Source organism: Rhodamnia argentea, chromosome 5 (assembly GCF_020921035.1).
Source record: "Rhodamnia argentea isolate NSW1041297 chromosome 5, ASM2092103v1, whole genome shotgun sequence".
Classification (NCBI taxonomy): Eukaryota; Viridiplantae; Streptophyta; class Magnoliopsida; order Myrtales; family Myrtaceae; genus Rhodamnia; species Rhodamnia argentea.
Genome location: NC_063154.1, coordinates 4,117,383 through 4,144,213, shown reverse-complemented (window position 1 = coordinate 4,144,213; position 26,831 = coordinate 4,117,383). Strand labels below are relative to the sequence as shown.

The 26,831-nt window shown below is 41.2% G+C and overlaps 3 protein-coding genes across 5 annotated transcripts; all 3 read right to left on the bottom strand.

Moving 5' to 3' along the window:
• Window positions 1-1,185: 1,185 nt before the first annotated feature.
• Window positions 1,186-2,993, bottom strand: LOC115753260 (lysM domain receptor-like kinase 3). 3 transcript variants are annotated; one of them, XM_048278953.1, is made up of 3 exons: window positions 2,900-2,993; window positions 2,056-2,845; window positions 1,186-1,879 (listed from the first exon to the last, which is right to left on the bottom strand). In XM_048278953.1, exons 2-3 carry the CDS (start codon window positions 2,801-2,803, stop codon window positions 1,353-1,355), a joined length of 1,275 nt encoding a protein of 424 aa, XP_048134910.1. In that variant the 5' UTR covers window positions 2,804-2,845; window positions 2,900-2,993; the 3' UTR covers window positions 1,186-1,352. The 3 variants fall into 3 exon arrangements, with proteins under 3 accessions (XP_048134910.1, XP_048134909.1, XP_030547666.2); XM_048278952.1 differs by having other exon boundaries at window positions 2,056-2,895; window positions 2,943-2,989; XM_030691806.2 differs by having other exon boundaries at window positions 2,056-2,965.
• A 1,136-nt stretch (window positions 2,994-4,129) lies between these two features.
• On the bottom strand, window positions 4,130-5,257 carry LOC115753292 (probable acetyltransferase NATA1-like). Its single transcript, XM_030691845.2, has one exon. The coding sequence runs from the start codon at window positions 5,160-5,162 to the stop codon at window positions 4,446-4,448; it is 717 nt and encodes a 238-aa protein (XP_030547705.2). The 5' UTR covers window positions 5,163-5,257; the 3' UTR covers window positions 4,130-4,445.
• A 721-nt stretch (window positions 5,258-5,978) lies between these two features.
• Window positions 5,979-13,823, bottom strand: LOC115753231 (probable lysine-specific demethylase ELF6). Its single transcript, XM_030691762.2, has 7 exons — window positions 12,248-13,823; window positions 11,751-11,829; window positions 11,578-11,645; window positions 10,007-10,157; window positions 9,416-9,915; window positions 8,773-9,012; window positions 5,979-8,433 (listed from the first exon to the last, which is right to left on the bottom strand). The coding sequence occupies exons 1-7, from the start codon at window positions 13,386-13,388 to the stop codon at window positions 6,263-6,265; spliced, it is 4,350 nt and encodes a 1,449-aa protein (XP_030547622.2). The 5' UTR covers window positions 13,389-13,823; the 3' UTR covers window positions 5,979-6,262.
• Between the last annotated feature and the right edge of the window lie 13,008 nt (window positions 13,824-26,831).

Genomic DNA, 26,831 nt, shown 5'->3' with positions numbered 1-26,831 from the left:
ATTCTAGAAAAAGGGTCGGCGACATGAGGAAGTGGTCGAAGAAGGTCGCCGACCGCAGATAATGGCCTAGATCTGGATGAGGGCCGCGGCCCTCACTCAGATCAGGTCATGATTGCTGGATCTTCTTTATGAATTCGAGGCTAAAGACGAGGGTGGACTCAGATCGATAAAGACACGGAAAGAGACAATCTCTTTGCATCGCCCTATTTCCTCATCTCCTCTTCTTCAACCTCTGGACACACGCCGCCATCCGAATCATCACAAGATACGGCTCCGTTCAAAAACAATTGGGCCTGAGAACATTCCAACTCGTGTGGCGTAAGATTTCATCTCCACTAGCCGCCATCTTCAACTCTCAGCACCATCACCGTGATTGGTCCCCGGTTTTGACACGAATAAGCCCGGACCGCAGTGGCCATTGGTTGAATCACTTCCAGTTTTGTTCAAAAAAAGAAAAAAAGAAGAAGAAGAATCACTTCCAGCTTTACAGCCTTCGCCGGCGAGGGGTGGGGTGGTGGCCCCGCCCCGCCCCATCCAAGAACAAACCCCACCATGTCTTGTTCTTCGTGCCCCTCTAGATGAGTTGTGTGAGAAGTTTTTTTTTATTTTTGGTTGAAGCTCTGAATTGAGTTGTGAGCGATTTCTGCAATTCCGAGGATGGAGTCGACGGCGGCAACACCTCTCATCGCTGGTTCTGGTCCTTGTTTTTTTACGGAGGCATTTTAACTTATTTATTAAATCAAGTTAAGTAAAAATTATATTAAAAATCAAAATTCGGACCAAAATAATATTATTTTAGCCACGTTATCTCCGCATACGAGAGAGAAAATATTAAAAAAATTCACGTCGGCATTTTTCGTTAATCAAGTTGGACGGAGTTAAGGGAATGACTCGATTGTCCTTTTTGCAAGTTTTGTAACTTAATTATACTTTCGTGACAAGTTTTAAGACTTTCAGTGAATATATCCTAATTTTTAATTGGACATTAGATAGATATTCTGTTCTATGAATGAGATACACGATTCTACGCGAGGATAAAGATTATCAGGTTTTTCGGGCAAAGCAAAAACCGCGAAACATATAAAATCAGAAGACGGAGTTTATGCTCAGATGTTTTGAATGACGCAGAATACGTTGGCATTTATATGAGAAATGAGTTGAAGAAGCTGGAAATATTAGGCCAGCAAATAAAATAAGAAACCAAACCATGACCATTCATGGTGAATCCGAAAGGAAAAACCCCCTGTGAAAAATCCACCATATTCACAAATCTCAACCTATTTACTGCAAATGGATAGGTAAACGAGTTAAAATGGATCTATTTGGATCGGACCAAGCCAAACATATCATGGTCACCTCGGTGCCATGGAGGCCGAAAAATCCTGGGGCAGAGCAAACCTCTCACCCCACTTCTTGGACTCCAGATACAACTTCGAGACCCTACCGGCGACCCGACCCATGTCGGGCCGCTTCTCCGGGTCGTCGTCGACGCACTCCAACCCCAACTCCACCATCTTTTCCGCGACTTCCACTGGATACGAGTCCTTCAACCTCTTGTCCACCCACCGCCTCAAGCTCGCTCCCGCCGCCGCCTCTCTCGCCCCCTCAATCACGCTCGTCCTCCTGAGCTCGTCGCTCTCTCCGTCGAAGGAGTACTTCAGCGGCTCCTCCCCGGACAACAGCTCGAGCACCACGACTCCGAATGCATAGACGTCGGACTTCCGGGTCGGGGTCCCCGTGGAACGGAACTCCGGTGACATGTAGCCTCTCGTTCCCTCAAACTTCATTGCGCTGCTGTTGGTTCTCTTCGGTTTGGCTGTGTCTGGGGACGACAGAGGCTCGTCCTCCTCCGCCACTTCGCCGCACAGCTCCGCCATACCTATAGATATCAGTTAGCAGATGTACTAGGTTAATATAGTAATTCGCAAATCACACCAGATTCAAACAGAAAGGGGGCACAAGAAAAGAAAACGACACTTTCGTACGATTTGTTTTTCATCGGAAGATGCAAACGGAAAAACCAGGAAAAAGATTCGTGTGGGAGGGTCACCGTACCGAAGTGACAGATCTTGGCGCTCAACGAATCTTCGGTGACGACGATGCTGGAGCTCTTGATCCGGTTATGGACAAAGCCTGACCCGTTCATCCCCGTGCAGTGGTGGATGTACTCCAACCCATGAGCCACGTCCGTCGCGACCCGCATTCTCGAGGCCCAGCTAGCGAGCGCCGAGTAGTCCGGGTTGACCCGGTTCCTGAGGCAATCGCAGAGGCTCGCGCCCTTCACGTACTCGTAAACCAGGTAGACATCGCTCTCCGAGAGAGACGCGCCGAGTAGCTTCGCGACGCTGCTGTGGTGGCTCCTGCAGATCGAGGCGAGGAGCTCGCGGAGGCGGGGGAGCCCGACGGGGCGGCGGAGCCCGCGGCGGAAGACGGCGACGTCGCGGCCGCGAAGGGAGCAGCGCCAGGCGGAGGAGGAGGGGGAGAGGCGACGGAGGAGGAAGTTGCCGGTGGCGGAGGAGAGGTCGGAGAGGGGGTATATCTTGGGGGTGTCGTGGAGGTGGTGCTTGAGGTGGGCGGGGAGGGAGTAGGACGGGGTGGTGGGGAGGGAGGACGAGTCGGAGGGGGAGGAACGGTGGTGGCGGTTGTTGAAGGAGGAGGAGGCGGTGGCGGTGGAAGTGACGGTGAAGAAGTTGGACGACGATGATGGGTCAATCGAGGAGGCTTTGGAGGAGGAAGAGGGGGCTCTCCTTGGGCACTTCAGGTTGGGTTGGATCGAGTCTGTGGCTTTTCTTGATCTGCACATGAGGAAGGAGATAGAGATTTTTGAATGGGCGGAATCAAGATTTGTCAGTCGTCTCGAATTGCAAGAGAAAAGTTTCGTCTTTTCGGTGGCGGGGTAAAAGAACCCGAGGATTCCTCGATTCTGAAACCGCCGGCAGCGGCGGCACAAACTGAACCGCCTTCTGCGGTGGGGGAGATCGAGATAGAAGAAAGCTGGGAGGCCGATGGGCGTCGTAGTAGCACAACCGTAGCTCAAGAATGGAGGAATGTTTCTTTCCTCGCCAGCTTTTTGTCCTTGGGCTTATGATTTTTTTAAAATCCAGTATGAGTTCTTTGTTCAAAGTTTCTTCTCCTCTAGTATGAGTCTCTGACTTTTGAGTTATTCGTTTCGGGTGGGAGGCGGTCGTAATTGGTTTTCAGAAGATGCACGGGAGTGAAGTCATTTTCAGGTGTCGTGTCGTCTGATCCTGCGGAGTTTTTTTATAGTATTGGCGACGTCAAATTGATAAAAACGTTGACCCCTCAACTAAAAAATCGATTTCCGAACCAATTTTGTCGAGTGATCCGATTCAGATAAATCCGGTCCAATTGTACATCCTAAAATAGAATGCATTTTGTATTAGACTTCTTGCATTTTGGCACGAACAATATGCATCCGATCTCTTTCTATTAATGGCCGAAAAAATCAAAATTCGCTTTAAAAATCTGATCTTTTTTTTTTTTTTTGATTTTCCATACCTTTCTCTCTCTTCTAGCTCTTATCTTGTTCGGCCAAGAAATCCTGTATTCGTCTCAGAATTGAGTTGTCGTGTTCTTCTCTACCGTCCCTTTATTACGGGGTAGGGAGTTTCTTGTCCTCGCCTCCTACATTATCTAAAAGAAGAAGGCGGCACTAAAGAAACCATATGTTAGACCAAATCGCTGGCCATGGTATGCCAACCTCATCACTGTTGAAGAGAGAGAGAGAAACGGAACGAGCATTTCTATCATTGTAAGAAAGCTTCGAAACCAGAAAGGTTTGGCTCTTCACTTCAGCCATTAACAAGGGCAGAACTCAGGAGACAAAATCCCGATATTAAGGGCGACCAATGGTCCATCCATGTCGCTGGGTTTTGGCTTCTGCAATCCTCAAATGCTCCACACACAGTTGATAGAACAGGACGGCTCTCGAAACCGATCAGTATAACTGAAAGGAAGTGCGTTGACCACAAAAGGCTAGTGGGGCTTGGCTAATGTTACAAGTCAAATTTTAGGCACACAAGCACGCACGATGTCATCATCGGATTACCCAAAAAGTCCAACACGAAGACAAAGCCCAAATCGCAGCAGAGGAGAAAAACAAAGTAGATGCCCAATACAGACTTCGCTTCCGAATCGAATTAGCTTGGAATTCCAGACACGCTTGAACCGCACTAAATACACCTGCAGATGCTGCTAACAAAGAAGCCGAAACAGAGACAACTTCGAGTTCATTCGATTGCTTTCAGAAGTTAACACAAACGACAGACTCTCATCGACCCACTTTACGACAATTCCAGAATTCCCCAACGAAACAACATACCGGATTAGACCTAATAAGAAACACAAAACAGCGACTTGGAATCTTTTTCATTTCATTTCACCACATTAAAAATGTCGACTTTTTTTTTCTTCAGTCACCTTCTTCAGTAATCGATGTTGGCAAAAGCAGAGAGAGCCTCTCCGGTCAGCCTGCAAATCCTCCAGTCCTGCAGAATCTTCGCCCCCATCTCCTCGTAAAACTTAATCGCGTTCACGTTCCAATCGAGCACCACCCACTCCACCCTCCCGTACCCCATCCTCGCCGCCTGGCTCGCCACCGCCGTCAGCAGCATCCGCCCCAGCCCCTTCCTCCGGTAGCACTCCCTCACGAACAGGTCCTCTACGTAGAACCCCGGCTTCGCCAGGAACGTCGAGTAGTTCGGAAAGAACAGGACGAACCCCGCCACCACGGCGCCGCTGCCCTCGGCCCCGGAAGCGAAGATCTGGGTCTCGGGGTCCTCGATGGGGAGGTCGAGGTTGATCGTGTGGACGATCGGGGCGAATGCGGGCACGGCGGTAGGGTTTTGCGGCGGCGGAAGTGGGGCGAAGGGAAGGTGGGAGACCTCGAGGAGGAGGACGGTGAAGGACTGGAAGGGAGGGGAGTTGAAGAGGGTGGAGGAGAGGGAGGCCTCGGTTGCGGTGCAGTGGTCTGCGAGGCGCTCGAAGACGGCCATCTGGTGGATCATCCTGCGGATGTGGGGGACGTCGGAGGGCGCGGCGAGGCGGACCCGGGCGAAGAGCGGGCGGCGGGAGGAAGGAGGAGCCAGCTCCGGCATCTCGGGGACCTCGGAGGGCGGCGGAGGCGGTGCGGCGGCGGCCATACTGGTTGGGTTCTTTTCCTGAGAGATTGATCTCAAGGTGTTTGCTTTTTGGCGGAAGAGAAGCAGATGGAAAGTTCTGGAGGGAGGCAGAAGTTCGGGGGCCCGGGTGGGTTAATTAAATAGGGACGCGGGGAGTGGGAATATTTCGATTGGATTGAGGGTATTTCGGTCAAAACGCAGAACCAGACAGGATGATAAAAGTTGTGAATGAGAAGATGCGAGGAAAGGAGGCGTTAGAGAAGAGAAGTCCGATCAGATGAGAACTCTTCGTTGTACATTATTATCGAATCATCAAATCTAAAATGAAATGCGCGATAAGATACAACTCTTTCCTCGATCAAATGCTTAAATTTCTGAAAATTTCCTCTTTTCAGCTGTAAGGTAGGATATTTTTGTCACATGACAAAAAGTAGAGTAACAAAAACCGAAAGAAACGAACCAACATATCAATTACCGATACTGAGAGCCGACAATCAGGCCATGCTGGCCGTTGAGCTCGCCCAACAGGGTAGCGAGCCCACACGGCTGGCCCGAGGATTCATGTCAAGCAAGGCACCGCTGGACACGTGAATCATCTTGAGATCATTAAACTGACTAAATAACAAACTAAATCATCTCGCAAAGATGAGAACAGTAATCAAGCGCATTCAAGAAGGCTACACCGAGTTAATAGTTCACTGCGAAGCACGAATCGCCTCACTGGAACAGGGGAGAGCTAAGACAATCAGGAGTCTCCTTCCAAGGCATAAGGCGACACGAACCTGCTGGCAAGATAGCCATATTTTGCATCCGATCAAACAGGATCAGCACGCAACGGAACAAATAGAATTGGTGTGGAATTGACAATAGAGATGAGGAGATACAAAGGATTCAAACAATCAGTGCACTTGAATAACTAGAGCACCCGAATTCACAGACTTCCTACACCTACCTCCATGAATATTCTGTCACCATTCCGATCCTACTGTAACACTCAAAAACTACGAACTAATTCTTGAAGCCATTTTTTTGGCCCTCGCAGAATCACCTATTCCATGCCCAATTTTCACGTATTTTACAGATACATTGCTGCCTACTCGGATTATGTAGCTATCAAAAAGTCAGCTCACGTAGTGACCCGTCTTCCTCCTGTGGCGGCTGAAGTCCGACACGAACCTAAAAGAGAGCCCGCACCCTTCCACCTTACACTTGTATGGTCGCTCCCCCGTGTGTACCCGTATGTGCTCGGTCCTGGCCCAGGCCCACTTGAATGTCATATTGCAACCTTTCCACGGGCATTTGAGTGGCCTGTCATCCTCGTGGACGCGCTGGTGAAGTACTGCATACTTGTGGGAGCTGAACCTCTTTCCACACCCTTCAACTGGGCACCGATTCCTTTTGTGCACCATCAACTCAGCCCTCGTTTTAAATCTCATCCGGCAGCCTTCCATATCGCACCTGTGAGAGCCACCCCTCTTCTCTTTTTTATCGTCAAAAGTGACAATTTCTTTTCTAGGTTTGCCTTCTTTTCTCGATTCCCTAGCCTTCTTGGCAGGATTTTCATATCCTGATGAGCTGATGCCGTCACTTCCCTTGGTTGCATCTTTCCCCGCTCTCGGCCTCAAACCTTCACAGGGACTTCTGATGAAGCCACTGCAGTTAAGTTGGTCTTCCGCTATTGTCTCCAACTCACTCTTTCTCTTCCTTCTCTGTCGTGTTGTGGACACTTGACCTACTTTTGTAGACTCCATGGTTTGTGCCTCCCCATCATCCTGATAAGGAGAGTCTCCGTGATCCATCTCCCATTTGTTGTCATTGGAATCTCTTTGAACATGAGAACATTCTTTATCAGAAGCAGCACTATGCTGATCTGTAATTTCAACAGAACAAACTACAGGGTTCTCAAGGCTCGCTGCATTTGCAGTCTGGTCCTTTTCCGGTGATTTACAGTATGAACTCCCATAGCTGCTCCCTTGTTCTTCTGAAGAGGTTCCTTTTGGAGCTCCTGTGCATGCTTCAATGAGAAGAGGAACAGACTGGTTGACCGTTCTGCGAATTTCTTCTTCTTCCTCATCACCCCCGCTACAAACGCAAGGATGTGGTCCCATTGGAGTACTGTGCTGAGTTGCTTCTGTATGTGCAACAGCATTACCCTGAACATCGTGACCATCTTTCAATTCTGAGAATGCTGCTTCCTCAGACACTTTACAACCTGAAGTCACCTTGGCACACAGACTTGATGAAGGGCTCGGTGCACTTGGAACTTCAGTAAATTCTGAATTGATGACAATATCACTATCTGAAACTTCTGTTGTTTTGGTCGCTTTTGTTATGTCAAGACTTTCTCCAGTTTTGGTGATCGTAAGAAAACAAGAGTTCGTGCTAACCAAAATCTCATTTTGCCCACCTAATATTTGGGAAAACTCATTTTCACTGTGCCTTTGAGAAGTACTTGTAGCTGACCTGAGAGTTTGTTGCTCTACCTCCATCTCCTCTGAAGCTTGATTTATGATCTGCACTTCAACATTTCCCACGTATGTAGCGACACTGGCAAGTGAACATGCAACTTGTGCTGGAATCAAGTCCAAGGTCAGATCAGTAGTTGCTTCAAGAACCTGGATTTCATGGCTAACATCACCCAATCCAACAGGAACTTCAAGGGCTGCAGTTTCGCATACAGGATTTTCCGTGCCACAACAGGTGTTGTCTGTCTGATTACTCGATTTCCGATGTACTTCTCCAGCACTGGCAAGTGAGACTTCTACTGGCTTCTTATCATAGTGGCCAAGGCTTCTGCTACTTCCAGTAGAACTACCAGGTTTAAACTTGGCATTCCTTCTAGTGTATTGAAGAATTATTTCTTCCTTTCTGACAGCATCACTGTTCAACTTGCTCTTCAATACTTTGTAATCCTTTCTTGGAAGGCTCTCACATGGCTCACACTTCTCTGAAATATCTACCTTAGTCCTCGAGCGAGATTTCCTGGACTTCCATTTAAGATTAAAAGTAGTCAAGGGGCTTTCACCAGAAAACAATCCACCCAATGTTAAGGCATGTTGGACTCGATTTGACGGGGAATTCTTCCTCGCTTTTACACAATACCGCAAGTTAATGCCCAGCTTTGAAGTCCAGTCATCGTCTCTGTAACCAGCGCATTCCTGGTCATCAATCGCAAGGTCTATCAAGTTTAGATCTTCTTCTGAAGCAGGGTCAAATGGGATATCCTTGTACTTAAAAGAAACACCAATCTCCTCGGCAATGGCACCAGCATATGCCTTCATTTTCTGATAGTCTACAAAATCAGAATTTAATGGCAATCAATATAGTAACTAAGCCAATGGAGTGTGCACTTCCACAATGATAGTGAGAGCACAATCTAGATAGATGACTTCCATTACCATGAATATCATATGGCATCATAGACCTCTGAAAAATTCTATTATCATTAAAAAAGTGAAAATCACCCAAAATTATATGAACTTAGAACCTGAATTGCTTTGTATTTTCATAAATAGCACAAATACTCAATCCAATCAACAAGACAGAGCACATATACTCAATCCAATCAACAAGACAGAGCACATATATACTCAATCCAATCAACAAGACAGAGATAGGAAGCCAATTTTACCGGAATGGCAGATCACAAGCACATTTGCTCCACCTTTGGACTGCAAAAGCTCTTCTGTTTGAATTGCATGCTCCAAACAAAAGATTCGTGGTCTTAGTGATCCACCAGAAGTGCCTGTACCCTTTTCTAAGTCTGTGCTTAATGCTACTTGCAAACTCATACCCTTTTCTGAGTCCATGCCTGATGATAATTGCAATTGCATTGGAGGTGAAGCGGTATCAGAAGTATTTGACCGGTCCTCTGCAGAAGAAAGGACGATAACACATCAAACACTTCAAGTTAACCTGTTGACGTAAAGTAAAATATTCAAAGTTCAATCAGTTTGCTTTATGTTCCTCGTAATTAATAAATACACATTAATAGAAAATTGGTTTTGGGTTTTGCATAAGAGACGTCTGCCGTGGGCATTGGGCGATTGTTCTGAGACCAGAATGAACACCTGTTAGTCTGCATCAGAGCTAAAACCCGCAGCAACAAGCCTTATATCATATGTGCCAAAACTATGACTAGTAACTCTAAAATCAGCGACACATAAGAGGGTAGAAGGAAAAACATGCAAAATAGCCAATTTCTTCGACCGAGGTTTGAGTTACAGGCAAAAATGAGAAACTAAGACAAATAGAAATGATCGAGTATAATTTACCGCAGGTTTGTTGAGTATAATGTTTTGTGGGTAGCAATGCTGCCGATGCCGTTTCAGATGGTTGTATCACAGACATAAACGGGAAACCAAGAATTCCGCAAGCTACACAGGGCAACGTTCCGGAATCAACTTGAAAATCAAACAATAAATCATCCTTGTCCACATATGAGTCATTCAGAGCTTCCATGAACATTGTCATCTCTTTGAAAAGATTAATCGAACTATCATTTCCAGAATAGTGGTGTGAATTCTCTTTTTCTGAGGAGGAAATGGCAGCAGTTCCATCAGGCAACTGAGATCCTTTGCTCAAAGAAGGTAGCATATGAGGGTTCCATATAACTGCATGTATGTTAGACTCCTTTCTAAAAAGAGAAGATAATAGGTCATTCTCATTCAAAATGTCTTCCAGAAAAGCTTTTTTCACAGATAGCTCTCTTTCTTCTCTCAGGCGATCTTTCAGGCGAGAACTTCGCGCCCCAGGAATTAAGGACATTGGAACTCTGGCATCAGAAGAAAAAAGTATCACTGAATTAACTACTACGCATAGATATTCTTCTGTATATGCACGAGAATCTGTATGCACAAGCTGACCTTGAAACAAAAGACATGGTCAACAGGTAGAGCAGCTGCTGATGAGAGAGCATGGGCAGATAATTCATCGCAGCTCTACGTACAGCAGCTTCCTTTGCAAATCTAAGCCATTGAGGGGTTGCAAAATTAGCTGCTTCACCGCAATTAAAACCTATTTTGTGGAATAGAAAGGACCCATATAGTAAGTACCACATAAAGACAAGAATATTGGGCTGAAAGGAGTTAAAACATCCTGAAGTTTAAAAACGACATCGTAAATGTAGCAAGAAAGAATATCAACAACCCAAACCCAGAAATCCTATGGATGCAATATTCATCTTGCAAGTGTAACCCAAGGCATACCAAATTGCGACTAACAACCAAAAATTATTACTTCTGTCAGACACCATCTGTTATGAAAAAAAAAAAAAAACATTGAATGTATAACACAAAACGAAATGCAAAAATTCTTTATATGCCATCTGGCCATATCCTAACACATCTTGACAGTATGAAAATTTTTGGATAAAATGATGAAGAGAAACCTTGTTGCCAAACCCAACCGATAGGTAAGAATTAAACTAGAACTGTTCTTCATGTTTTGGACCCAGCATAGTACAATAGCCAAAAGGGTAACACTTCAAATCCCTTCTGCCTATACAGATAAACCATCGTTCCGCCAGATATAACAAGGCAGTGTAGTTCCACACTACTGAGTCTCAAAATATAATTGAAATTCATAATTTACAAAGTTGTGACAATCCATGGAGTTGTGATCCCAAGAACTTGCCCTATGCTACTAGTCTCCAGTGACCTATGTTACACGGACACGGGACACGACATGCGACACGATACGACACGCCGACACATGAATTCTCAAAAAATAGAGAATTCCGACACGTTGGGACACGTTGTATATTATATGTATATTTTTATATATACACGATAAATTATTATTTTTATGATTTCAACAATAATAACATCATGATGCCGAAACCATTATTAATCTCCTCCTTAGAAAGGTTTCAAAAAATATATCATGTGTAGGCAAAGCAAAACCATACCTTGTGATCAAAAAATATATCATGTGAAAAATTCAACTACATTTCATTTCAATAATCCATGCAACTTGGAGGAAAAAAAAAATAGGTCAAGAGGAGGTGAGTCACAAGAAGAGAGGAGAGAAGCGAGTCGTGAGAGGAGCAAGAATGCAATCGGGAGAGGAGACGACGCGAGAGAATAGAAATCAGGTTAAAATTTTAGGTGTTATGACTCATTTACCCCTGGACATGCGAGGGACTCATGTGTCCCTCGCGTGTCCCTTCAGTTGACCTCGTGTCCGATCCTAGACACACGTTGACCGCGTGTCCGGGAGCGTCCAGCAGTGTCCAGCTGTGTCGGACACATGTCGGTGTCCGACACGGCAAATTTTTTGAAATTGCCGTGTCCGTGTAGCGTAGCCAGTGACTTCATGATGTCTCATTTCCCCAGTGGCAAGTAGGTAATAGATCTCAAAAATGATGCAACAAAATGAATATTAGAACTTCTCAGCGGAATCTTGTTAATTTGCAGACCAATAACAAAGCATTTACCGTGGCTGAATCCTATATGATAAGCCCTTGGAAAAGTCACCACAAATTCACCCGGATTCTGTATTAACCTTGAGAATAGCAAAATAAGATAACCGCATGTTAGTAATCTTGTAGACCTGCAACTCAAACGCAACACAACCCACAAAAGAAGGCAAAGGAGAATAAAAACCAACCTGCAACAAGGAATGCCAGCTTCAACAATTACCTCAGGTGACAGAAGAGTTGTCTTTTCACCCAGAAGTGAGAGAACAGCTGGAAATAAAAACTGGGCCTAGGTTAGACAATTTTGCCCATGTAATAAAGTCCATGTGAACTTGTGGTGACTTTTCATTTTTGAAAAGCCAAATAACAACAGAAGAATGCATCCATAGATGGCAATTTGCAACACCGCAACATACAAAAGACCGAACTACATGACTTTAGAATTTCAAAACAATCAAATTACACAATCCGATCAGGATGATTTCAAAAAGACAGCTCCTTAGTTTGCTCACCTCCAGTACACAATTATGTAGCTCTGAAGCACAGAATAGTCAACTCATGCGTTGGAAGCATTACTCAGCAATTTAGTTTCAATATATATGGTTGGTATACACCTTTTCACATTACGTCCTTTATAGTTGACATGAATGTTTTTGTCTGTGTAACCAAATATAAAGAAAAACCATACCTAAGCGATCCATATTTCCTCCATAAGCCTCCTTGCGAAGAACTTCCTCAAAAGAAAACGCATAATCTCCAGGGACAGCATACCAGGTCTTTGGAGAGCCCATGTGAAGGAAATTCATGCTATGAAGCTCATGATCTTCAACATGCCAAGCAAACCAGCTGAACAGCATACCGATATAGACCATCGGAGAAGTAACACCCGGAATATCATCTGGCATGAAGCGTGTAAGTGATCCAGACGACCTTGCAATCACTTGTAAGTTCCAAGGACTGTTCGAAAGTTTCCAACCTGCAGTGCCTTCAAGCTCATTGCTACCAGAGTTACTTCTACGACAGGCTCGTGAAGTTTCTTCCGGCGTTAAACCTGATTGAGACGTTGATGATTTACATGTCTCCAGACCTGAAGAATCATCCCCATGACACAAATCTTTGGTTTCACTACGATGAGAATATTTCACAATATCTACTTCATTGTTCTTGGAATCAGTTCCTTCTCTATGCCTATGGTAATCCATCTTCATCCTCCTACGTCTATGAAAATTGCGAAACCTACCATCCTGTTCTCCAAAACCAGACCCGGGTACATCGTTAGCATATTCCACGTATATAGGCTTCTCCAAAGTTGCCTGCCAAAACAAGGCTTCTACAACCTCAGGAGAAACATCCTTTACCATACCCAACAGGCTACGTGCAAAAGCCTTTGACTTAGCCTCAAACTGTTCCAAAGTATACATCTCGCCACTTTGCCAAACTTGCTTCTGGACTCCCAAGTGAGCATTACTTCCCACCCCTTTCGCTCTTTTCACGCTTTGACCTAATTCTTGCTGCCTCGTGGTGAACACTGCCCTAGCCTCCCCGTCAGCGCCATTGTCCTCGGACCCTGGTTTCCGCAAAGTATTCTGCAAACTCACACCCAACCCCAATTCAGGGCACCTCAGCAATGACTTGTTCAAGTTCCCGAAAACATACTTCTTAGATGGTCTGGGCAAGGGCGGAATAATTTTGCATATCCCGAAAGCACAAGCTTCCTTCTCGATTTTAGATATATAAGCAATAGGATCCGCGAACTCAGTGTCCGTCGGCCTAAACGTGGGCGCCAACGGCAAACCCTTGAGCCAATTGGGGATTTCCACATTACCCATGACGGATCAACGGAAAAAAAAAAAAACCGCTATAAGAACATACCGGCTGACATCGTGCGACGCTCGAATTAGGTAACAACGTCACACGAAAGCCGTAAACGCCAGCAGCAGAATCAGAACCCTAACCGAGTATTTCAGCACCAATCAACGACCTCTCCGCAACTAATTCCCGTACAAACTACACGAAGCTCAAGAAGTAATGAAATGGCAGGAGACTGCGAACGTAAATTACGAAAACATTCTGCGGTAGAACCTGTAACTTCATGAATCGGTGAGTTGAATTCGCCTTCGCGAGCGAGCGAGACGAGAGCGCCAGCAAGAAGAAGAGAGAGAGAGAGAGAGAGAGAGAGAGAGAGAGAGATTAGGCGTGTCTAGGTTTCGAGTGACATTCCGACGAGGCGCAGGTTAGCCATATGCAGGAGGACGGTTTATTATGAGCCGCAGGTGCATGCGCACGGTGAGGTTCACTGTTTATCGTCCTTACGATTTGATCACCTTTTCTGCCGCGAGGCGAGTGGGGCCTACGCTCCCCTGTGTCGCGTCGCACGGTAAAGCTCGTGCCCTTTTTTCTAATGTCTCCTAACGTCACCGGAAGTTCTATGCTCCACCGACCGGCGAATCCTCGGCACGTAACGGGTCGTAACTTTTTAAATTTTTCCACGTCGTTAAGCACAGAAATGTGTAAACTTTACGACGGACGAACGATTGCCCTTTTTTTTTTCATCGGACGGCCATCGAGAGATGTTAAACTATCGATCCCTCGAAAAAAAAAAAAACTCCAAAGAGATATGTGAGGTGCTTAGGACGCAAGGAGCACTTCAAACTTTACATAGCTTTAGGGGCGATGTTGACTCGCATTAAGCAAGAAGTCAAATCTCGGTGCATTTCCACAATCTATTCATTTGGCCAAATCGGACATTTTTTTGCCAAGGTAGTAATGTTCATCGAAATTCAAATTCGGACCCCGCCCGATCTATTCATCATTATTTAAGTGCGCTTGAATATAATCGCCAACGCCACTTACACGATAAATCAATACACACCGCCCGAGGTAATCCACTGATTAGCATGAAGCATGCTCTACCAATTGAGCCAAAAGAACAAAAAAAAAAAAAAAAAGAGAAGAAGCTTTAGGTATAAAAGAATTTGCGAACTGGTACAAAACATTATTTTATTCATTGAATTATCTTTCTCGTGGTACGACGGACATTCCACCTTAATTCATCCCAACACGAGCATAACATTGTCTTCATTGGAGCCTAATACATGTATGATTATTTTTGTGATAGGGTGAAAAAAGTTTAATACACCATAAATCATCTAATTAATTTTAGGGACCTGGGGTAACTTCTTATCTAACCCCCAACCCCAGCCCCAGTCGTCGAGGCCATTTTTCCCCACTTTGTCGCAAGCCCCGGTGCACGCTTTGGTGCACGCTTGCTCGCTCTAGCCCGACTTCGTGCAAGTAGGCACACACCCCGGGAAGCACTCCGGCGTCGCGGACAAGGTCCGTGCCATGAGAAGCACGGCGATCACGGTGAAAGCGAAAATTGTGTTCCTCGTGGCCATTGTCTTTTCCCCCACTCCTCTTCTGTTCAATTGGGTTGCAAATGATGGCTTTGAATAAATTGGGTGAAACCCAAAGTTGGGTTTATATAAGAGGGGCTAAGTCTCAGCTTAATGTGTAAACAACCGTGCTAGCCAAGAGGGAAATGCTTGTTATTACCGTTAAAAAAATGATTTTCTAAATGGCTTGGAGGAAATCACGGAGACAAATTAGGGCATTATGGAGTTGCGCAAACATCTCATTTTTCCTTTTGTTACTTATCTAAGTTAATCTTGTTGGGAAGTTGAACCTGTTTCTGAATTTACCACAAATGCTTTGCCCGCATAAAACCGGTTTGTCATAAATCAAACGAATTACCTTTTTTGATGCAATTAGGGGATAAATCCAAATATTTTTCTAGTTTCTGCAATTGAGTACATCTATTAGCTTCATCCAATTCGAGTACAAGAAAATACCGATTTGTCATTTTTCTTATTATTCTTCCACATAATGCAATGGTGAAAAAAAAAAAACGTACCACATTAAAAAAATTATTTTTTTTTTGAAAAGTCAAAACAAGGTGAAAAAAATGTCATTTGGTCAAATAAGACAAATAATCAAGAACCTAAAAAGTTACATTCATCTTTTTTTTTAATAATGGTTATTTGACAAACACTCAATCATATTTACCAAAATTGGCCATAGGAAAGTTGAATACTGTTCGTTGAATATAATCTTAGCACCGGTTACCTAATAAATGAACACACATCACTATATCGATCCATCAGTTATTCATCCAATTCGAGTAACAGACATTACATATATGTCATTTTTCTTATTATTCTTGCACATAATGCAAAGGTAAAAGGTGCCACATTAGAAAAAATAATATTTTTTTTTGTAAAAGATCAAAAGAAGCTGAAAAAAGAGTCATTTTGCAAAGCAAAGACAAACAAGAACCAAAAAAGTTAACGCCATCTTTTTTAACAACGATTTTTTTTTTTACAAAACTCATTCAAATTTACCTGCATTGGCCATGGAAAAGTTGAATGCTATCATTGAACATAATCTTTAGCGCCGCTCATAAAATAAATGAATACACACTCCTAAGCCAATCGATTGATTATTTATCTAATTCGAGTAATAGGAAGTATTGATATGTTATTTTTCTTATTATTCTTGCATAGGATGCAATCGTGAAAGGCGTCACATCAGAAAAAAAAGAGATATATATTTTAAAAAAAAAGTCAAAGCCGGAAAAAGAATCGTTTGAGCAAGTAGAGACAAGTAATCAAGAACCAAAAAAGTTATGGCCACCTTCTTTTAACAAGGGTTTTTTTACAACACACTCATTCAAATTTACATGCATTGGCGATGGGAAAATTGAATGCTGCCATTGAATATAATGGTTAGCGCCGCTTACACGATAAATGAACATGCCGCTAAGCCGATTGATCGATTATTCATCTAATTCGAGTAATAACAAATACTAATGTGTCATTTTTCTTATTATTCTTGCACAGGAGTCAACGGTGAAAATGTGTCACATTAGAAATAATTAGATTCATTTTATAGAAAAAAGTCAAAAGAAGCCGGAAAAGAGTTATTTGGGCAAATACGGACAAGTAATCAAGAACCGAAAAAGTTACGGTCACCTTTTTTTTTAGAACTATTTTTTACGGGTTAATTGTAAAAAAGGTCATAAACCTATTTCACTTTTGGCAATTTAGTCACAAACGTTTCAATTTTGTCAATTAAGTCATAAACCTTTTGCATTTGTGCCAATTGAGTCATAAACCCCTTTTTTTTGTGCTAGTTCAGTCCTAAACCTTTATCATTTGTGTCAATTTAGTCCTAAAACTTTTTTGTGCTAATTTAGTTCTAAATCTTAATATATTTTTTTGTGCAAATTCAATCATAAACCATTTTCATTTGTGGCAATTCATTCTATCTAGTCGACTTTGGTCGATTGACGCCGATGTGGAAGATTTTTAATAATATTTTAATATTTTATCGAATTAATTTTATTTGTTTATTTTTTATCTTTCCTTTTTTTTTTCTTTCTTCTTATCGGCGATCAGCCATAAGTTAGGGTCGATTAGGCCGACACCTCTTCAACACTCGGGAGGCTTGCCCTAGCGGCTAGTTGGGGCGAACCTCGCTAGCCCTAGCTTTTGGCTGATTGCCTCCGACAATGGGCTAGAGGAAGAAGAAAGAAAAAACAGAAAAAGGAAGGAAGAAAAAAAAATAAAAACAAAAAATAATTGTTAAAATATTAAAATATTATTAAAAATTATCCATATTAGTGCCGATGTCCAAGTCAACATTGGCGGAGAAAAATTGATTGAATGGAATAAATTGGCACAAATGAAAAATGTTTATGATTTCATTGACAAAATTAAAAGACGTATGATTGAATTGGCACCTTTTTTGCTGTGAGTGGTGCGTGGGGTCTATGCTTCCCTGTGTTGTATTGCACGATAAAGCTCGTGGTCTTTAGGCTTTTTCTTCCCCTTTTTTTTCTAATGTCTCCTAACGTCACTGGAGCTCTGTGCTCTACCGACAGGTAAATCCTCAGAATGTAACGCGTCGTAACATTTTAAATTTTTTGACACCGTAAAGCATGGACATTTATGAACTTTACAAAGAATGAAATTTATTGCCTTTTTTTCCACCCGACGAACGTCGAGAGATGTTAAATTATAGATCCCACGAAAAAGAACTCCAAAGAAATGACTGAGGTGCTCAAGGCGCACGGAGCACTTTAAACTCTGCATAGCTTTAGGTGCAATGATTCTTTGCGTTGACTAGCATCAAGCAAGAAGTTAAATCTTGGTGCATTTCCACAATCTATTCATTTGGCCAAATCGGACATTTTTTACCAAGGTAATGCTCATCAAAATTCGAATTCGGACCGCACTCAATCTATACATCATTATTTAAGTACGCTTGAATATAATCACCAGCGCCGTTTATACAATAAATGAATACACACTGCCGAGGGTAACTCACCGATTAGCATGAATCATGCTCTATCAATTGAGCCAGAAGAACAAAAAATAAAAGAGAAGAAGCTTTAGGTATAAAAGAACTTGCAAACTGGTGCAAAACATTATTATTTTATTCATTGCATTATCTTTCTCGTGGTATGCCGACATTCCACCTTAATTCATCCCAACACAAGCATAACATTGTCTTCATTGGAGGCTAATACATGTATGATTACTTTTGTGATAGGGTGAAAAAAGTTTAATACACCATAAATCATCTATTTATTTTTAGGAACTTGGGGTAACTTTTTATCTAACCCCCAACCCCAGCCCCAATCGTCGAAGCCATTTTTCCCCACTTTGTCGCAGGCCCCGGTGCACGCTTTGGTGCACACCTGCTCGCTCTGGCCCGACTTCGTGCAAGTAGGCACACACCCCGGGAAGCACTCCAGCGTCGCGGACAAGGTCCGTGCCATGAGAAGCACGGCGATCACGGCGAAAAGCGAAAATTGTGTTCCTCGTGGCCATTGTCTTTTCCCCCACTCCTCTCCTGCTCAATTGGATTGCAAATGAGGGCTTTGAATAATTTGGGTGAAACCCTAGTAGGGTTTATATAGAAGGGCTAAGTCTCAACTTAAATGTGTAAACAACCGTGCTAGACAAGAGGGAAATGCTTGTTATTACTGTTACAAAAATGGTTTTTCTGTGGCTTGGAGAAAATTATGGAGACATATTAGGGCATTATGGAGTTGTGCAAACATCTCATTTTTCCTTTTGTTACTTATCTTGTTCGGAAGTTGAACCTGCTTTTAAATTTACCACAAATGCTTTGCCCCTATAAAACAATATTAAGTTAAATTCGAAAGAATTACCTTTTTTCATGTAATTAGGGGATAAGTCCTAAAATTTATCCAGTTTCTACAATCGAGTACATCTGTTAGTTTTATCCAATTTGAGTAATAAAAAATACCTATTTATCATTTTTCTTATTATTCTTGCACATGACGCAATGGTAAAAAAAAGGGTGCCACGTTAAAAAAGATTTAAAAAAAAAAGTCAAAAAAGCTGAAAAAAATTTCATTTGGGCAAATAAGACAAGTAATCAAGAACCAAAAGGTTGCGGTCATCTTTTTATAACAATGGTTATTTGACAAACACTCAATCATATTTACTTGCATTGGTCACGGGAAAGTTGCATGTTGTTCATTGAATATAATCTTAGCACCAGTTACGTAATAAACGATCATCATCGCTATATCGATCGATTAGTTATTCATCCAATTCGAGTAACAGACATTATGGATGTGTCATTTTTCTTATTATTCTTGCACGTAATTCAAAGGTGAAAGGTGCCGCATTAGAAAAAATAAATCATAAAAAATTAATTCTAAAAATATTAAAATATTATTAAAAATTGTCAATATCAGTGCCGGCATCCATGTTAGCATTGGCCAAGCAAAGTTGGCCGGATGGATTCAATTAGCACAGATGCAAAAGGTTTAGGAGTTAATTGACGAAATTAAAAAGTGTAAGACTGAATTGACAAAAGTGAAATAGGTTTAGAATTTCTTTTTGACAATTTTACCGTTTTTCGACAACACTAATTCAAATTTGCCTGCATTGGCCATGGGAAAGTGCAATCCTGCCACTAAATATAATCGTTAGTGCCGCTTACACAATAAATGAACACACATCGCTAAACAGATCAATCGATTAAATTGCACCCTATGGTTTGCATCTCAAACTCAAGGACTTGTAGGATCGTTCTAGAGTATTGTTGGGACAATAGGCTCAAACTAGCTTGCGAGTTAGATTTACAGTATGACACGGTTAATTTAAAGTGATTATTATTTAGATCTTTTCAAGCAACTTATAAGCATTTGTCGCTGCATATTGGATATCAAATTTTGTGAACTTTCTTTATATGCAAGCCTTAGGTTCTAGCTTTACTCACAGACCATGCGTTCCGGGTTATTCATTTATAAGTATGAATCTTGAAGATTTTCCAACAAAAGTAAGAAAATCAAGGAGAGATGGGTAGGGATAAAAGGAGTGTTACTCAGCATTATTATAATGGGGAGAACATCATTTTATTCATTGCATTATCTTTTTGTGGTATGCATACATTTCACCTTAATTTATCCCAACATGAGTATAACCTTGCCTTCACTTGAGGCTAATACATTCGTGATAGGGCAAAAATGTTTAACATAGCATAAGTCACCTAAGGATTTTTAGGGACCCGGGGTATCTCGCTATCCCACCCCCAACCCCAATCGTTGTCTTCCGATCGCAGTTTGTCGCAAGTTCTTGTACACGCTCTTGTGCACGTGAGTTTGCTCTCTCCCGACACTATGCAACCTAGCCCGCACTCTCGGACACACTCCGGTGTTGCGGACGTGGCATGTGCCATGAAATGCTTGTTATTTTTGTTGCAAAAAATGACTTTCTATGGCTTGGAGAAAATCATGGAGACATATGAGGGCATTAGGAGTTTCGCAAATGTCTCATTTTTCCTTCTTCTTTTTTTTTTTTATACATACCTTGTTGGGAAGTTGAACCGGCCTTTGAATTTACCGCAAATGTTTTGCCTGTGTAAATCCATATTTAGTTAAATTAGAAAGAATTCCCTTTTTAGGTTTAATTAGGGAATACGTCCTAAAATTTATCTAGTTCTTACAATCGAGTACTTCTGTTTGCTTCATCCAATTCCAATAACAAAAACACTAATGTGCAATTTTTCATATTATTCTTGCAAAGGACGCAACGGTGAAAAGTGTCCCACAAAAAATGAGAATTTAAAAAAAAAAAGTCAAAAGAAGCCGAAAAAAGAGTCATTTGGGCAAGCACAGACAAGTAATCAAGAACCAAAAAAGTTACGGGCATCTTCTTTTAGTAACTTCTTTTTTTTTTCTTGACAATACTCATTCAAATTTACCTGCATTGGCCATTGGAAAGTTGAATGTTCTCATTGAATATAACCGTTAGCAGTGCTTACACAATAAACGAATACACACCGCTAATCCAATTGATCGATTGTGCGTCCAATTTGAGTAAGAAATTCTGTCGCATCATATTGGTCATCAGATTTACATCATGGCACGGTAATTTTAAAGTGATTCATAGTTAGATCTTTTCAAGCACCTTATAAGCATTTGTCGCATCACATTGGACATCAAATTCTGTACACCTTCTTTATATGCAAGGCATAATGTTCCAATTTTTACTCACAGACCATATATGCCGGGGTTATTCACTAATCAGTATGAATCTTGCCCTACCAATTGAGCAAAAGATATCAAATTATTGGCATACTGTTACTGGAAGATTCTCCAACAAAAGTAAGAAAATCAAGGAGAGATGGATCGGGATAAACGGATTGTTATTCAACGTGATTATATTGGGGAGAACATCATTTTCTTCATTCCATTATCTTTTTTGGGGTATGCATACATTTGGCCTTAATTTATCACAACACGAGCAACCTTGCCTTCACTCGAGGCCGATACAAGTATGATCACTTTTGTGATCGGTTGAGAAAGTTTAATCCGACAATCATCTACTGATTTTTAGGGGCATGGGGTGCCTTTTTATCCAGCCCTCCCCAACCCCAACCCCAACCCCAACTCCAATCATCGAAGCCATCCGGCCGCACTTTACCGCAGGCCCCTATGCATTCCATGGCGCACGCCAACTTGCTCCTACCTGATGCCGTGCAACTCGGCACGCACTGGCGGACGCATTCCGGTGTCGCCGACTCGACACGTACCGTGAGAAGCACGGCGATCACGGCGATAGTGAAAATTGTGCTCCTCGTTGCCATTGTCCTTTTTCCCCCCCATCCTTCTATTGAATTGGATTGCAAATGATGGCTTTGAATGCTATTTATATAGAAGGGCTTAAGTTTTAACTGAACGTGTAAACAATTGTGCTGGCCAAGAGGTAAATGCTTGTTATTGCTGTTAAAAAAATGATTTCCGGTGGCTTGGAGGAAATCATGGAGACACATTACAGCATTATGGAATCGCACAAACGTCTTATTTTTCCCTTTTCCTTTACTTATATCGGTGGGAAGTTCAACCAGCCTCTAAATTTACCACAAATGCTGTACCTGTATAAAACCGTATTAAGTTGAACTAGAAAGAATTCCCTTAGTGATTTAATTAGGGGATGAGTCCTAATATTTATCTAGCTTGGGAAATCAAATTTACCTAGAGAAAATAAAAAATCCATATTGGCCATGGGACAGTGGAATGCTGCTATTGTTCCGACTATATAGAAGTATTAAAGTGATTTATCATCATGACATCCCACGAACATAAAAAGTAAAATCAATATCTTTAACACTTGCATTGGCGATGTTATTCAAAAATATAGCCACCATTGTCAGCACATTACAGAAAGACCACATTGGAATTATGTCCCACCAAAGATTGTTAAGAGAAGTTAGAATGAATAATAGTGTAACCCCCCTTAAACTCTGGTCCATTTTAGTCTTTGAACTTTTAATTTGTGCAATATGGTCACTGAACTTTGGCCTAAAAACTTTCAATTTGTTTAATGCGATCCTTGAACTTTGACCCAATATCAATATGTAATGTCATCTTATAGGAGAATTATATGAAAAAAAAAAAGTATTAAACCTATTGCAATTGTGTTAATCCAATCATAACCATTTTTTTTAATTCAGTACTAAACATTTTGCATTTGTGTCAATTGAGTCCATCCGGCCAATTTGGGATGAAAATTATGGGCATGGACGCTATTTGTCCTACGTGACATGGCTGGCGCGATGTGGACAATTTTTAGTAATAATTTAATATTTTTGTATATTTTATCTATTTTTCTTTTTTCCTTTTTTTCTCCATCTTTCTCTCTTTCGCCGATTTTTGCCATTGCCCAATCTGACTAGAGGTAGAAGGGAAGGAAAAAAAATAAAAAATGATGAAATATTATTAAAATGTGTCCACATCGGTGCCGATCGCGCTACGTAGGACAACCAATGTCAATGTTAGCGATTTCTAGTAAAATTGACCGGATAGACTGAATTGGTAAAAATGCAAAAGATTTAAGACTCAATTGACAAAAAAAATTTAAAACTGAATTAATACAATTGTATTATGTATAGAACTTTCTTCGTAATTTTTCTCGTCCCCGACGGCATTTTTGCATTGAAGAAATTAAAAGTTCATGGACCACATTGCACATTGAATCAAAATTTAGAAACCATTTTATGTTTTTTTTCTAAGTTAGAAAGCAAAACGGCAAGAACACTTCAAAGTTCACCCGCCCGGTTCGATTGAAGCATATGTCCCTTGATCTTGAGATGGAGAGACAAACCCCGAATTCACTTCGATAAAGCTCAATCGATCTTTACAGAAGAATGAGGCATATGCTTCCCGATCAAGGCAAACCCCAGTTTGAAGACATAAAGCGAGACACATTGAAAGCATTATGTGAGAGAGCTAGAGAGAGACACACACGTTAACATCCGACCGCTCTGAGGATTAGGAATGATTGGAAATCCCACGTATGGAGAAAAATCTGTCGGTTGCTTACATTGGAGTGATGTGCCTCGACGAGGACCTTCCCTTCCTGTTCCTATTTGCCCTAGAAAACTTGTCCTCAGGGAGCTGAAACTGTGTGCTCCTCCACGCTAAGGCTGCACAAGAAACTCTCCACAAACAGAAAGGCACCAAATGATGAAATCTGTCAGGGACTCAGACAATTCATGATTCCCCGGACATACACCCATCTGTCCAGATTCAATCTCCTATGTGTGTATATAGATTCAAGTACAAAATGAAAGCTTGAGGTGGGCGGATGGACCTCAAACTGTCGTGGGAAGATCATAGGTAACTATGTTTGTGGTTTTGACAGCTTCTTAGGCTGCATATGGTAACGCTTCAAAAACACGTAGGGTGAAAAAGTGTTCTCAAAGTGTTCCGAGAACACTTTTGAGAAACAAACACTTTTGAAGCAGAAATAAAAAAAAAAAAAAAAAACTTGCTTTTGTGTTCCCGGATCACTTTTTAAAAACACATTTGGAACATTTTTTAGACAAAATTGGGAACACTTTTGTTCTTGAACACTTTTGTTATTGAACATGCTTAGGAAAAGTATTGCAAATAAAATGGCAAGGAACTACAATATGCCCGAAATTCCATGATTTTGTATTTTTCAATTATGTAATCATATTTTTAACTACTTGGGAACATTTATGTATGACTCATAATTGTAATTTTTCCTATCTATGGAAAACATTTTTGATTTTCTTATTGTTCAATTCCAATTCGTCTTCTCTTTCAGTTTTTTTTTTTTTATAGTCGATCTTGTCCATATTGTAATTTGATAAATCATGCTTAAATTACTTATACATATATTAGTCTAATTTGATTTAGTAAATTGAACAAATGAGATTTAATTTGATTGAGTAAGTTAAAAAGATAAAGACATCTTAATTTTAATATATATATATAGTCCCCTTAATTAAATGAAAAAATTAGGAGCAAATTTTTTTTGCAGTTACCAAATGCTTTTTTGCTCTTTTTTTGTTACGGGAACATAATTTTTTTGAAATTACTAAATGCGTTTCTGTTCCCGAAAATCGTTGCCGGGAACAAAAATGGAAAAAGTATTTCTGCTCCAAAAGTTATTTCAGGAACGCAAACGTTACCATACACAGCCTTAGAGATTAAGGGCTTGTTTGATAACGACTCTATTCCTCCGATTCTGTTCCACGAAACAAAAAAAAAAATCAGAACCATATTTGATAACGTAAATGATTCTGTTTCTGATTTTGCTCCCGAGAACACTTTTAGACAAAAAATAAAAACAAAAAAAAAGTTGGTTCTCCAAAAAAAGAACACTTTTGAGAATCAAAAAGACAACAATAGTCTTCTTTCACTTTTGTTCGGCACCCACGAGGCATGGGCCAGGTCAACCCGATCTGGTCCGGGTAATTTTTTTGAAATTAATAAAAAAAATAAAATGATTTAAAATTCAAAAATGGAAAATTCATAAAAATTCTTAAAAAATGGGCAAAAATTACAAAAATTCTAAAAAAATCTCAAAAATTAGGAGTTTGGTTATTTCAACTGGCCAATTCTATTTTTGATGATTTTTCCTTCCGATTTCTCCCAAATGACGATTTTTCCCATCATGGGCAAATTGTTTCGAAAAATCCCGAAAATTCCAAAAAAATCTCAAAAAGTAGGAAATTGGTTCATTCAACTGGCCAATCTTGTTTTTGATGATTTTACCTTTCAATTTTTCCTAAGCCCCGCCTGATTTGTTGTCGGAGTACCATGCTGCATCGGTGACCATCCGCATAGTATTTAAGGGTAAAACTCAGCCACCTATGCGACAGAGATAGATTTTATTCATTAAGCAATAAAAGATAATTAGAGTCACCTCTTTCATCCTTGGCATATGCATAGCCTTAAGAGAAGTATGGAAAAACAACAATTTTGGCATATTATTCTTCCAAGGAACAAATCTGAAGCATCCTTATTTTGGCCAAAAAGATGTCACGGTGCAAGAAGATTGCAATTGTGGGGTTTAAGGAAAATCATCAAAAATGCTTATGTAATTACTGGATTTGAATGACAAATTAGGAAGAGAAATTATTTCTCAGAACGGAAATTTTGTGCGCTTATCAAACGAGTTTTTATTTCGGGAATAAAAATTTTACGCAGTTACCAAACGCATTATGATTCTCTAAAACTCATCCAAGGAACAGAATAAAAAAAATTGATTCTAATCGGAATCACTTTTTTAGAACAAAAACGTTACCAAACAGGCCCTAAAAGTTGGAGAGAATATCTTGTGACTAGTCTTAGGTTCAGCTAAACTAGACAGAGAATCCACCATTACATGATATGGCGGCCCACCTAATATCCTTATCAATCCGTTGATTACACAAGCTGCACAAGCTTAACCTTGATATAAACTCGGTTAATTCTAGTTTGATAACAGTGAAGTCCACGAAAGGGCGCAAAAAGTTCGGCAGTACTACCTGTGAATACTCCGCCAGTACGAAAAGTTGTTAAAGTTAGTTGAGTCCCTAAGTTTACTGTCATGTTAATAGTGGATCCAAGTTGAGCATGAAGGACGTCCCACGTTGAGATGGAAACTTTAAATACCATTACCAGATTTCCATCAATTTCGACCGAAATTCTGCCTCCATCTTTCAGAAAAAATACGGATTCCATCTTCCAGATCTGTTTTTTGTGACTCATGCTTCATATCTCCCACATGGAACCGCTTGCGACTTCACATCGACATGCACAAGTGTTGATTAAAGCAACATGTAATGCATGAAACCTCATCACGTCGGAATTTGGAATCCTTTGACATTAAGAAGCGATTTTCCGACATGCCAATGTGTTGGTCACTTGATATACTATACCAAGAACTTGGAGGGAATCTCTCTCTCTCTCTCTCAAAACACATTGCAACTTGTATTCTATGAGTTTCCCCATGATCTCACTGCCCTTTTGTTTCTGATAACTACACTTTCACTTGATGGGGCACATACATAAACAAACAACAATCTTCATGACTCTTGCCTGTTGTTCATCATGCTCAGAAATATACCTCTACCACTCTTTTTATCATGTCATTTGAAACTTCCACAAGGCTACCAAAATGCCTCATTATTATTCATTGAAATACCATTCACTCCTGTACTCTCCTATATAAACCTCAGTCTCCTCATCACATCTTATCTACCAAAAGACTCAATTTTTTAAGCTTGGTCCATGGTTTCTCTTGGGCTGGGCTCACGTCTAGGATGAAACCCGTCTATTGAATTCTTGAGATTCTTTTGACCCGACAAAAAAAAAAAAAAAAGATTCTTGAGATTCTTCTAGGCTTTTGGGCCATAATTTTGAGATCTGTATATTA